We start from the raw sequence: 14,308 nt of genomic DNA, 5'->3' as shown, positions 1-14,308 counted from the left end.
TAAAATGGCTGGCTTTCAAATGGCAGGAGAGCTGGTTTGTCTTCCATGCAATCTGACCTATCCTTTTTTTAAAAAAAAATGCTTCCAAAGAGTATCTGGGTTGCAGTCATCAATATTATATCACTGAATTGAGCAGAGTAAGAATTTAGGGCTTTTGGAAAGAAGTTAAGGGGCTTAAGTTATTCCTTGAGATTCTCCAAAATAGGGAGAACTGTCCCAGGCTCTAATTTTTACATTGCTCAGTATTTTTGCAAGACTGCCAGAATCATGATAACTGGATTTGAAATAATCCTGAATACAATAATCCTCTTAGTTTGCATGGTAGTCACGATGATAGAAATCTAATTTTGGAATCTGCTTTTAATGATGAAAAGGTGGTTTACAATCCTATAAATAAAAGCACATATGAGTTATATGTGAATTAGTATACATCTCATTTCTAATAAACCAGGATTCTCTAATGCTTTTAGTTTGCCAGAACAAGCAGTGAAAGGATCTGAAGTATATAATGACATGGAGCCACGTTATTTTTAGGGTTTCGATGCTGAGCTTGTTGATCAGAAGGTTCAGCGGTTCGAATCCCTAGCGCCGCGTAACAGAGTGAGCTGTCATTACTTGTCCCAGCTTCTGCCAACCTAACAGTTCAAACACATGTAAAAAATGCAAGTAGAAAATTGGCACCATTTTGGTGGGAAGGTAACAGCGCTCCGTGCACCTTTGACATTTAGTCATCCCAGCCACATGACCACAGACATCTTTGGACAGCTTAGAAACTGATATGAGCACTGCCTCTAGAGCCAGAAATGATTAGCACATATGTGCAAGGGGAACCTTTACCTTCTTCAATTACTTCTGTTTGTCCCATTAGATCCAATGGGATGGGCCTTCTCCAAGTTCCATCTATTAAATATAGGCAGTTCTCAACTTATGACCATTTGTTTGGTGATGGTCCAAAGTTAAGAAGGCCTCAGAAAAAATAACATACAACCATCCACAAAGTTATGACTATCACACTATTGCTGAGGTCACATGATTGCAATTTGAGCAATTGGCAATCAGATTGCCTTTATAACAATCACAATGTCTTACGGTCACGTGATAGCTAATTGTGACCTTCGCAGCTGGCTTCTGGTAATTAGAGAAGCCAGATTAGCTTAATAACAGCATGATTCATTTAACTATCACAATTTGCTTAACGTCCATGATAAAAATGTTTGTATATCAGCTATGGTCATATGATGATTCATTTAATGACTGCTGCCATGTCAAGCATATAATTCCAGGCAACTCATAACTTCTTTATTTACAACCAGAGGTGATATTCTACCAGCTTGGACCGGTAGCAGAAATCGCGGGTGCCCTCAAAAGTGCATGCGCGGAAGGCTGTGCGCATGTGTGAAGGTGGCGCATTCGAGTGAAGAGTGCGCACATGCTCACATTTACAAACAGGTAGGGGCATAAGTCAATACCACCTCTATTAATAACCCCTTTCTTCCATCATGGTACCAATATGTTTTAAAGAAAAATGAAGCTGATTTCATAAGGAAACACTAACCAAACTAGACATATTAAGCTTCCTACCTTGTGTCTCAGACCATGTCTTGCAAGTACAAATTATTGTAATAGTTTACCATCAAGTCTTTCTTTTTCCTTTCCTTTTATATTTTTCTCCTCCTCTCTCTCTTTCTCTTCCTCTCTCCCTCTTTCTTTACCACTCATCTCCCTCAGAGAGGAACATTTATATTTTGGTTTTTTTCTGATAGCAAAAGATTGCTTATGTAGGGGCTGCCTTAGTTTTAGTTTTAACAATGATGTGAGATGTATGGAGCTAACACAAAGTGCTAGCCCAAAGTCATCCACTGAGTTCTCTTCTTGCCAGTCCATACCCAACATTTTAACCAATACATTATTGGCTCTTATTTAATTATTTATTTGCCAGAATACATTTTCATATTTCAAATGTCTTTCCTTCCCACTATAGTTAACAGCAGAAATAACGTTTAATCTCCATAAATATTGCAAGAACGTAAATTTCATGGCCACAAACAAAGTTCTGGATTGAATTCAGGATTCTTCCACTTTTTTCTTTTATGTTGAAATCGACCGTTGACTTACCTGTGTGTGCTGCGAGGGGAATCCAAGCATGGGTTAACTTTGTCCATTAGCCTAGAGACTGAGTTATGTAAATTGCTGACCACGCCTCCTCTGACCGGATGGGCTCAGTTTCGTGCGAAGTCAGCCATTTAATGAAATATAACAAGAACGATAACACTTGAACGATAATACTTGAGAGACCGCCTACTGCCAATTACCTCCACTAGACCGATAAGATCGCATAGATTAGGCTTCCTCCGAATTCCATCAGCCAGCCAATGTCGGCTGGCAACTACCCGGAGGAGAGCCTTCTCGGTGGCTGCTCCGACCCTCTGGAACGAGCTCCCCGTGGAGATTCGTACCCTCACCACCCTTCAGACCTTCCGCACCGCCCTTAAAATCTGGCTGTCCCAGCAGGCCTGGGGCTAAAGACCCTAACCCCGCCCGAATGGTATGACTGTTGTCTTATGTCTATAACTTGTTTGTTACCCCTTCCCCCCTGAATTGTGAGCCGCCCTGAGTCCCCTCAGGGAGAAGGGTGGCATACAAATAAACTAATTCCAATTCCGATTCCAATTCCAACATAACAATAACAGTAGCAATAAAGGCTGTAGCCAAAGGGTACATAAACATCGTCAGAAGGAACACAAGGTACAAGTAAATAACGTCCGGCACAGACCAGTGACATATCAATGAGTACATTCAAGTTCAAGTCACAACCACCCTGGCCAGCCGAAGCTGCGGGTGGGTTTGGATTCCCCTCGCAGCACACATAGAAGGACCGTTCAGGTAAGTCAACGGTCGTTCTCCTGTGTGCTGCTTGGGGAATCCAAGCATGGGACATGCCAAAGCAATTAAGGTCCAGGGCGGGAACTAGGCTGGCCAGGGTCCCCCGCAGGGGGGAGCACCCGTTGCAATACACGCCGCCCAAAGGACGCCTCAGCCGAGGCAAACACATCAACCTTGTAATGTCTGATAAATGGTGATGGTGTAGACCAGGTGGCCGCTCTGCAGATTTCTTCCACTGAGGCCTGCGTGGCCCAGGCTGCCGTAGTGGCTGCATTCCTGCTAGAGTGAGGGGTGATGCGCCTGGGTACTTGCCGGGATTGACTGTCATAGGCAAGAGCAATGCATGCCTTCAACCATCGCCCTATTGTGTGAGAAGAGACCTTCTGTCCCATGGAAGATGGTTGAAAGGAAACAAAGAGTGCTTCAGACCGCCTGAAGGACGCTGTACGCTTCACGTAGCGACGAAGAACCCTGCGAACATCCAAGTGATTCCATTGGCGCTCCTGCGGATGAGAAGGGTTGGGACAAAAGTCCGGCAGGACGAGTTCCTGAGCTCTGTGGAACAGCGTGTTGATTTTTGGTAGAAAAGCTGGATCCAAGCGCAGAACGACCCTGCTTGGGTGGAATATGCAGAGATCCGCCCGAACAGACAGAGCCGCCAACTCGGAAACCCGCCTGGCTGATGTAATCGCCACCAAGAACACTGTCTTAAGAGTCAACAGACGAAGACTGATGGAAGTAATAGGTTCGAAAGGAGAGTCCATAAGTGCCCTGAGCACCAACAACAGATCCCAAGTAGGGTAACGGTGCATGGTCGGAGGTCTGATGTTGGCCGCCCCTTTCAGGAAGGCCTTGAGAATGTTGTGACAAGGAACGCCCCTGACCTCCCCCAATCACTGTGGCAAGGGCCGTGACCTGCCTGCGAAGCGTATTGGGTGCCAAACCTTTATTAAGACCAGATTGCAGAAAATCCAACACTCGGGGCACCGAATCCTGGAGAGGATCTGCCCCCGCCCGGTGGCACCACCTGCAGAAGGCCTGCCAGGTCGCCTCGTAAATTCGAGTGGTGGAAGGCCGACAGGCCGACTGAATCGTGGTGATGACTTCGTTGGAATACTGAAGGTTCGTCAGAATTGTCCGCTCACGTGCCACACGGCTAATTGCAGCAACTGGAGGTTTGGATGAATGAAGGCCCCCTGATGGAGCTGGATCTGATCGTCTGGTATCCGCCACGGGCGAGAGATCGACAGGTGTACCAGGGCCACATACCAGGTTCGCCGAGACCACATTGGAGCCACCAGGAGGACTTCCGCTCGTTCCAAGAGAATCTTCTGGATGACCGCCGGAATCGCTGGAAGAGGTGGGAAGGCGTAAAGGAGGCCGGCTGGCCACGGGCTACGCAAGGCATCCACTCCTTCCGATCCAGGAGTCACATACCTGGAGAAGAAACGGGGCAGCTGCACATTGTGAGGTTGCGCGAACAGGTCCACCATCGGAGAGCCGAACCGGAGGCAGATCTGCTGGAAGATGTCGGGATGCAACTGCCACTCCGCATGAGCCACTGTGGCTCTGCTCAGCCAATCCGCCTGGACGTTGGCTACGCCCGAAATGTGTTCCGCCCGAAGGGACAACAGTCTGGACTCTGCCCAATGATGCAATTTCTCCGTCTCCATCATGAGGGCTCTGGAATGCGTGCCCCCCTGGCAGTTGACATGCGCCTTGGAGGCCACATTGTCTGTCAGGATCAGTACATGTTTGTGAGTCACAATGTCCCGAAATTCTCGTAGGGCCAGTCTGATGGCCTGCAGCTCTAGCCAATTGATGCTGTTGGATAACTTCCGGTCCGACCAACGCCCTTGCGCCACCCGATCTAGGGCATGGCCGCCCCATCCAAACAGGCTGGCATCTGTCGTAACCTGGATTCGTTCCGGTTCCTTGAACGGGCATCCTTTGAGGATCTTGGAGGACTCCCACCATCGAAGGGATCTGAGGGCCTTGGGAGAAAGACGGACCTTGAGTTGAGAATGACTGGTATGAGACATTTGATAAGGGAGCAGGAACCATTGGAGTGGTCGTGCGTGAAACCTGGCCCAGGGAACGATGTCGATGCAAGAAATCATCTTCCCTAACAGCTGAGAAAGCAAGGCCAAGGGCACGAGTCGTAAGGCTGAAACTTGAGCTGCCAGACGTTGGATGCTCTGACGCCTCTCCAGGGACAGGAAGACCTCGCAAGTGGCGGAGTTGATGACGGTCCCTAAGTGAAGCAGCGATGTAGTTGGCTGCAGATGGTTCTTGGGAAGATTCAGGACGAATCCATGCCTCCGCAGGTAGTTCATTGTCACCTGAAGATCCCGCAGGGCCTGGTCCCGGGATGATGACAGGACCAAGATGTCGTCTAAATAGCAATTCACTCTCACCGGAACCAAACGAAGAGAGGCCGCTACCACCGCCAGGAGCTTGGTAAAGGTGTGGGGCGCCGATGAAAGGCCGATAGGCAAGGCCCGGTACTGGAAATGATGGCCCGCAAATTGGAAGCGGAGGAACCGTCGATGAGCTGGATGAATGGGCACATGGAGGTACGCCTCCTTGATGTCGATTGATGTCATCATGTCGCCCTGGCAGATGGATGCTAGAATGCTCTTTAACAACTGCATCTTGAACCGCTGATATTTGATGTACCAATTGAGTCTTTTTAGATGGCTCGCCACCCTCCTGAGCCTTTGGGCACCAGAAAGAGGATGGAGTAAAACCCTAGACCTTCCTCCCCTGCGGGAACTTGTTCTATTGCACTGATTGAGATGAGATGATGTATTTCGGCTTCCATGAGACGCCGCTTTACTGAGCACCTGGGTACGGGTCACCTGATGAACCGTCTTGGGGGGATGGAGAGAAATTCTAGTGTGAGGCCCAGCCTCACCACCTGAAGGGCCCAGGCGTCGGAGGTGGTTTCCGCCCACTGATGAGCGAAGGCCAGCAGACGCCCGCCCACTGATTCGTCCCCCTGCGAGTCACCGGTACCTCCGAAAGGACCAGTTCCCAGAGCACAAAAAGACCTCCTGTTGTGGGATTGCGTCTGGTGCTGTTGGCGCCCCCTATCCCTGCCCCCCCGGTCCTGGCCATGGTCCTGGGACTGGTGAAACCCCCTGTTGTAACTGGGAACAAATGGGGCCGCTGAGTAACCAGAATAGCCTCCTCGAAAGGACTGGCGTCTGTTATATGGATGCTGCCTCCTGGTATTGCACCCCCCTGAAGAGGGAAGCACCTTGCGCTTGTCCCTGGTCTCTATAAGTATGAGATCAAGAACGGATCCAAACAAAGCCCCGCCCTTAAAGGGCGTGGATGCCAGGCGCCATTTAGACTTAATGTCGGCCTGCCAATGGCGAAGCCACAAGAGGCGACGAGCCGCCACATTGCACACCACAGCGCGAGAAGCGAACTTGGCAGCATTAAGTGTAGCATCCGCCGAAAACTCCAAGGCAGCCATGATTTTAGTAACGTCCTGGTGAAGACGTACTTCATCAGGGGATAACTTCTCTTGCAACTGTTTAAGCCACAGAACAGAAGTTCTATTAAAGAACGATGCTGCAGTAGCAGCACGCAAGGCCCAGGCCGCAGCCTGATGAGTTTTCCGAATTACTGTCTCAGCTTTACGGTCCTCTGCCTTTAAACCCTCAGAGATTTCAGATGGAATCAGGGCAGGAGATGCCAGGACTGCTACTGGCAGGTCTACTGTTGGGAATTGTAAAATGTTTTCTAGGTCAGGGGTAGAAGTGTACAACTTCCTATCCCCGTGGCTGGGCGGGGTAACTGCAGTCGGTTGATCCCACTGCTTCTGAATGAGATCCATGAACAGTTTTGGGGAAGGAATCACTTCTTGCAAGGAGACTGGTTCTGCAAAGAGGCGCTCAGTAGTGTCGAGGCTTACAGCTGAACTGTCCTTGGAAGCAGCCTCTCCCATGTGGGTAGTGGCCTTAGCTTTAAACAATAAAGATTTGAAAAGAGTAGGCCTAAATAGGCTAGAGGAATTAGGCTGATCAAAGATCAGACCTTCATCATCAGAGAACTCCCTATCAATCAGCTCCCCTTCCTCCACCAAGGCCGAATCCTCACTATAAGCACTATAAGTAGAGGGGGGGAGGAGAAGAAGAAGGCCCTGCTTGCATATCAGGCAGATCTACTTGAGGAGGTGGGATAGGAGGGCCACTATGTGAGCTAGCAATCACCGGGGCCTGGTGCCTTCGAAGCAACTCGGCATCCACCCCCCTGGAAATGGCTGCAGAGATCATCTGGTAAATATCAGGGGATAGGCCCTGATCATAGCCTTCCATAGGCCTTAAGCCTGCAGCAGTTGGAGTAAATGTAGCTGAGGGCCCAGCACGAGGCAACAAGAAGGCTGAAGCAGCCTGGGCCTCAGGCAATACAGAAGATAATACAGAGGGGGGTTGGAGCCCCCCCCCTAGTCCAGTTTCAGAAATAGCCGGGAGGGATCGATCCGGGGACCAGGTCTGATGCCCTGCTGACTGGGGAACAGGCAAAATACGCTGAGGTAAAGGCGCGGGGGGTGAAACCCTGCCCTCCCCCGAAGCTTTGGAAGTTGATTTAGACTTATCTTTCTTTTTATGGCTTTTATCAGAGGCCCCGGAGGCCTCCCTGGGCCTCTGGCTGGTTGTTCTAGATGCGGCCCTGCCAGGCCTCGAACTAGCCCCCGCCTGGGCAGTACCCTGGTTATCAACAGAGGGCTGAACTGTACCTTCCAGAGAAGAATGATCAGCCATTGCAATGATTAGATGCAAAAAGACTCAAAGGGCTCAAAGCACAGCGTTCACTTGCAAAACAAAGGACCTCGTGGTCAGCTGCAATGCCAGGAACTTTCCCAGAGTAAATAAAGCCGAAGCGAATGAGAAAGGGAGGGCCGATGAGTCAGTGATCTCCTTTTAAAGCGCGGGGAAGGCAACGCCCAACCCCCTTGGTGCCTGCGCTCCAAACGGCCCCAAAACGGCGGCCGCAACTCCGGCGCCAAATTTCAAATCAGCGGGGAACAAAAAAGTGCTTCCTTGGCTTTCCCAGCCATAAAACGGCTAGCGCTGCAAATCGCTCCCTCAGAATGGCCCACAGGGTAGCGGTGGGGAAAAAGCCACGCCGCGCACGGCGAGCTGATCCCCTCGTGCACAGCAGGAGCCTCGCCGCGAACGGCAGGCGTTTGCTGGCTCCGATAAAACAGCTGTTTGGTGGTTAGGGACGATGGAAGCCGGCATACCCCAGCGACCTGATCCCAAGTCCAAAACACAACGAAAGTCAGTTGCCAACGCCCTGTGAGGCTTCAATAGCCTGCAATTAGCACCCATTAGCTAGCAATTAACAAGGGCAATTCAAATACCTGAGTGAGTTAACGAGGCATGAGGGAACTGGACAGGCAGTGAACTGCCACCTCTTCCCTGTCCATACACAAGCTTCCTCCAATCCAAGAAATGCAGTCAAACGAAAAAATCCAAGATAAAGTATAAATTTGTCTCATTAGTCAGAAGAATTGATAATGTGCAAAACAGAGCTGGTATTCAGCAGGTTCTGACCAGTTCTGGAGAACCGGTAGCAGAAATTCTGAGTAGTTCGGGGAACCGGTAAATACCACCTCTGACTGGCCCCATCCACATCTATTCTCTGCCTTCCGAGACACAGCTGATCAGGAGGAAATGGGGATTTTGCAGTAACCTTCCCCTGGAGTGGGGAAGGAATGGAGATTTTAAAGTATCCTTCCCCTGCCACGCCCACCAAGCCATGCCCACAGAACCGGTAGTAAAAAAAAATTCATCCCATCACTGGCTTTTCTTTTTGGGATTCATGGCAGATTTCTGAAAATATTTAACTATTATTTATTGGTTAAAAACCAAAGAAGAAAACACTTTTCCATTATTTAGCAATGTTATCTCTGGGGTTCCAGGAACTACAAGAAAAGGATTGAGTAGGCACCGACTGTCCCGTCTGCTTTTTAACTAGAATTAAACTATTGTGTCCTAAGAGTGGGTTTAATTGTGGACTAATTTTAGGACACATTTTGGGGGCTCAGATGAACTAGTCTACTCTTTGTAAACCACAAAGTGATTAGGCATGTCAAGCCCCACTAAATATCCAATGTTTTGCACCTTCAATGCAAAAATGCTGAACAAATTGTTCTGTAGCTTTTATTAAAGATTATATTTACTCACACTCAGCTATTGTCAAAGTTTGGCACTACAGCAGTAATGCTCACATGTTGGTAGGCTGATAAACATATACAGTCCTTTATTATTTACTGCTAGAAAAAAAAGGAAGTTACATTGTAATGTAATTTTTAACAAGCATATGGCACTAACCTATAGGTTCTGGTTACTTGTCACTGGCAATTTACTTTGTACATGGTTTACAAAGTAAACAAAATTTACAAACTAATGGAAGAAAACCAAATATATAACTGTTACTTATTTTTTGGAATGGAATAAAGCAACTTCCTCAATCTTGATTCCCTTCTGATGAGTTTCAGCTTCCCAAATCGCTCTTGGCCATATGGAGGCAAAGGCTGAAGAAAACTATCTTAGAGATAAATTTAGGTTGTCACGATTTTGCCACAGCTAATGGTGACAGATATGGAAAATCTTTTCCCATGTCTCTCTAAAAATGATATTCTGATAGCAGAGGGATCATAGTAATGAACCCAGAAGAGATAAACAGAAGTTCCATTGTCACCTAAATATTATGACTGTTCTCATGAGAACTTTGATGAAACAATGTTGTTGCTTTCCAAATATTTTAAATTGGTTATTCTAGAATTCCAATGGCACTAAGATATAGTTTGCATTTTTTTGCTTCATTTCCTAAAATAATGTCTGTGTGTGTGTGTGTGTGTGTGTATATATGTTATATTTATGCTGATAAATAAATAAAGGGAGACTAGTATAGATCTATATCAAGCTATTGAGCTCTCATCAGCTAGCCACACCCTTGTTGGGAACCGAACCTGTGCTCTATTGCCTCTTAGGCAGATGTGTTAACCATTGAGCTACAGAGCTCGACTCCTTATCAGCCAGCCAGGGTGAGAGGTATATATTTAAAGTCACAACCCCTGGTATGCCCAAATATGGGAGGAAGGTCACACTTCCACTCTCTGTCTTCGGCTCGTCACAAGAGACCATCCAGACAGAAACCCAATATTTTTTACTGTTGCCTTTTTGTTACATTTGTTATATTTATGCTGATAAATAAATAAGAGTGGAAGTGTGACCTTCCTCCCATATTTGGGCATACCAGGGGTTGTGACTTTAAATATATACCTCTCACCCTGGCTGGCTGATAAGGAGTCGAGCTCTGTAGCTCAATGGTTAACACATCTGCCTAAGAGGCAATAGAGCACAGGTTCGATTCCCAACAAGGGTGTGGCTAGCTGATGAGAGCTAAATAGCTTGAAATAGATCTATACTAGTCTCCCTTTATTTATTTATCAGCATAAATATAACAAATGTAACAAAAAGGCAACAGTAAAAAAATTGGGTTTCTGTCTGGATGGTCTCTTGTGACGAGCCGAAGACAGAGAGTGGAAGTGTGACCTTCCTCCCATATTTGGGCATACCAGGGGTTGTGACTTTAAAATAAATAAATAAATAAATAAATAAATAAATAGATAGATAGATAGATAGATAGATAGATAGATAGATAGATAGATAGATAGATAGATAGATAGATATAGAGATAGAGATAGAGATATAGATATATAGATATATAGATATATAGATATATAGACATATATATAGAACTGATATTAATCTGGTCAAAATGCCCAGTTTAAGGTCACCGCTGCAAACTGAAGTTCTTTCAATATCTAAAACATAAGCAATAATTTACATAGTATGAAGAATTAGAAATTATTAACATACTGCATTTGTAAAATCTACAATGGCACATCATTAATTAATCGAGATTCAGAGAGCTGTGGAGACCTGATTTTATTTTTGGTGGGCTAGAAACCAGGAGACTGTGAGTTCTAATCCCACTTTAGGCATAAAAGTCAGCTGTATGACCAGTCACTCTCTCATATCTCTCTCGCCCAACCCACCTCACAAGGTTGTTGTTCTGAGAATAATAGGAGAAGGAAGAAGTATTATGTACGTTTGCTGTCTTGAGTTATTTATAAAGTAATAAAGGCGGGATAAAAAACTCAAAGTAATAAATAATGCCACAGCAGACTGAAACTGCTTGGGAAAGGGATATGTGGGTCTGTGTGAAAATAAATAAATAAAAATAAACAACAAGGTAGGGAGAATGCAAAGATAGGGCCAAAAAGGGAAGTTTTTCTTAGTGCAGCTTTCTCCAAGTTGACACCTTTCAAGTGAGTTCCACAGAACGAAGGTGGAGATGGGAGCTGTAGTGCTGTAGATCTATGAGGCATTACATATTTTCTTTTGTTTAATCATCATTCATTTAGCAACAGTTCAAAATTACGATGGTGCTGAAAAAATGGCTTATGCTTTGCTTGTGGTAAGCTGGCAGGGAAGAGTGCAAATGACAATAATCCGACACTGGAACATTGCAATAATCTTAAATATGAGCTCGTTGCCAAACACCCAGATTGTGAACACACAACCACGGGCTTGAATAGCCAGAACTTCAAGGACCGACCATAAGTACTATTTGTGCAGTGCCCTCATAATGTCAAACGGTCACTGAATGAGTTGTCTCTATACCTGTCTGTATAACAAAGAGGGACATTCTAAGAAGATTAATGCTGATCAAAACCTATTTTGATGAAGGGCTCCATAAAATCAGTGAAATAGGGCATGCCTTTTAGTTCACTGCAGTGATCCTAGTTGTTGAACATGATAGGATTAGTGCCATAACCTGATGGCTGGAAGAGGTCTGAGAAGTTTAGATTCTCCTCTCTCCTGCATTCTAGCAATTTATTAATATGGTACTTTTTAAAACTACCAATTGGGTAGAACATCTTGACCCACCTGAAATGTTGTAATCTGTATCCACAATAAACTTGTTTCATTAACAAAGAAGTTATGAAAATTTAATAAAAAGAAACCAAGAGATAAAATGAAATTCTTTAACCTTTGCATTTATCTCTTTGCCTAAAATTCCTGAAAACTGTCCTATTGGAGGAGGGAATAACAACCATTTGTGTTTCCCCTCCACTAACTAAGGTGAACCATCAACCTTGCCTTGGGTCAGTCAAGCTGTTAGATGAAGTGAGATGTCCATACTCTGTCTAAACCAATTTGGGCTTTGTTTTTAAGTACTGCTTTTGATTCTGAATCAACTTTTGAGGCGGAACTGATGTAGCACAACCATCTTATCTGCTTATCCCAGTTGTGGGACTGCTATGACCCCCCCACAGTTCTCTGTAACAAGGAATTTAAAAAACCAAACATTACATTATAGGTAGATTCAGTCACAATATATTTTCCTTTTAGAGCAAGAACCTGGGTTATACCGCAATAATCTATGATACATAGATGCAGGATCGAAGGGTTTACTGTATTGCAACATGGTTTAGACAAAATTTTCTTTGCTTAATTTTTCTAACATTTCGAAACAACTGCTACTTTGATTCCAGTTGTCTGCCATTCACCTCTGTATCAGTGTTAACTCTAAATGCACTGAGTAAATATATATTATAGTAAATATTATTCACACACAAAAATCAGTCACTGAACAAGGAAGGTCATTTTATATGACCAAAGAACGCCTCAAAAGTGCATTAATAACCACAGTAAAATATACATTACCACTATAGTAAGAAGAGGATATGGTGGAGTCATTTATATACCTAGATTGTTTGTCAGTCTTAATCTGGAGTGGGGTGGCATCAGCGATTGGCTAGAAAGTATTGGACTGGAACTGGCCTGCAAAAGAAAAATTGAAATATAACTGAGATACAAGAACTAAACTGCAAAGCATTACCCATGGTAAAAGTAATTGTTGTATTAGTATAACAGTAATTCAATTTTGAAGAAGTAAAAACAGTTTGAAAAGAAAGGTTTTTTTTAAAAAAAAAGGTGAAATACCAATACATTATGAAATATAACTGCCTCAATTTATTTTTCTAAAAGGATGCATTAATACTTCCTTTTGGCATTATTTTTAATTATTGCGCCAACATTGTGGTCTCCAAACCTACAAGGTATATGCCATTTTCTGTTTCTGAAAGTTGAAAAACCCTCTGGATTATTACATAAATTGTACTGTTTATTTGACATAGCTTGACAATGTTACTTTTTTTTAACCCCACCCCCACCCCCCAGGCGCAACAATTTTGATTGTCATGCCCAAGTCCTTCAAGATATATCAGAGGGGAAAAAAAGAAGTTCAAAGCCATGTTCTCTCTGCAGGAAGTTGTAGCAGAAATATAGAGAGGCTACTTTCGGTAACAGCTCAAAATTCAAAATTCAAAAACTTGAGTTTATCAGTCCATAACATTAAGTTAAAGAATACAATCTCCCTATTTTATCAAAATATATTTATTTTAAAATGACTAATTTCTAAGTAACTTCTTTCAGAATAGCCTTGGGGGCATACTGCCTAATGCTTTGACAATGAACAAATGTATAAAAGGCTCAACCTTAAAACAGAGAGGCAGATACCACCATCCAATTTATATATGGGACATTCGTAACTCTGTGATTCTATTTCAAGTATAATTTCCAAAAAAAATAGTTGGCTACTGTTTTTTTCAATCCTCTTTCCTACACATTTAGTGCATACGAACTGAGGAGGAACTGAAATCTATGAATCCAAGTTATCAGTTAAGGCCTGAGAAAGCAATTTATTTTAGAAAGACAGTTAAAAAAATTATTTAGAAACAGAAAACGATGAAGGTATTTGTTTACTAACAAAATTGAAGTTGTAAATAACGTTGGTAATAATTAGGAATTAGGAAAGTTATTACTTTCATGGCATAGAAGGGAATTAATGTATCATTGTATTTGGAATATTTCTTATTTGTCAGAAAAGTTCTTATGTAGCAGATGATGTAGAAAATGTCACATATTATTTCATGTTTCTGTTTGTTTTTTATAGCAAGGCTTTACATGCACATAAAGTACTTTCAGTATTTTAGTTTCATTCAATTAAAGGTAAAGGTTCCCCTCGCACATATGTGCTAGTTGTTCCTGACTCTAGGAGGCAGTGCTCATCTCTGTTACAAAAGCAAAGAGCCAGTGCTGTCCTAAGACGTCTCTGTGGTCATGTAGCTGACATGACTAAACACCAAAGGTGCATGGAACACCTTCCCACCAAAGGTGGTCCCTATTTTTCTACTTGCATTTTTACATGCTTTCGAATTGCTAGGTTGGCAGAAGCTGGGACAAGTAACGGGAGCTCACTCCATTATGGGGCGCTAGGGATTTGAACCGCCGAACTGCTGACCTTTCTGATCAACCTCAGTGACTTAGCC

The 14,308-nt window shown here is 44.3% G+C and overlaps 1 protein-coding gene across 8 annotated transcripts in view; it reads right to left on the bottom strand.

The window, feature by feature from the left end:
- Nucleotides 1–14,308, bottom strand: part of AHI1 (Abelson helper integration site 1) — a 93,079-nt gene that overhangs the window by 32,816 nt on the left and 45,955 nt on the right. For all 8 annotated transcript variants that reach the window (XR_015697045.1, XR_015697046.1, XM_087718419.1 and 5 more), the window contains exon 19: nucleotides 12,683–12,758. Coding sequence is in view for 6 of the 8 variants with exons in the window: in XM_087718419.1 (XP_087574545.1) it covers nucleotides 12,683–12,758 (76 nt within the window). In the remaining 2 variants the exon portion in view is untranslated. The remainder of the gene's footprint in view (nucleotides 1–12,682; nucleotides 12,759–14,308) is intronic.

The sequence above is a fragment of the Thamnophis sirtalis genome, unplaced genomic scaffold (assembly GCF_051295495.1).
Source record: "Thamnophis sirtalis isolate CommonGarterSnake01/CBP01778 unplaced genomic scaffold, rThaSir2_p1.2 scaffold_6, whole genome shotgun sequence".
Classification (NCBI taxonomy): domain Eukaryota; kingdom Metazoa; phylum Chordata; class Lepidosauria; order Squamata; family Natricidae; genus Thamnophis; species Thamnophis sirtalis.
The sequence above is the reverse complement of the archived record's forward strand: the minus strand, read 5'-3'. Positions and strand labels throughout refer to the sequence as shown.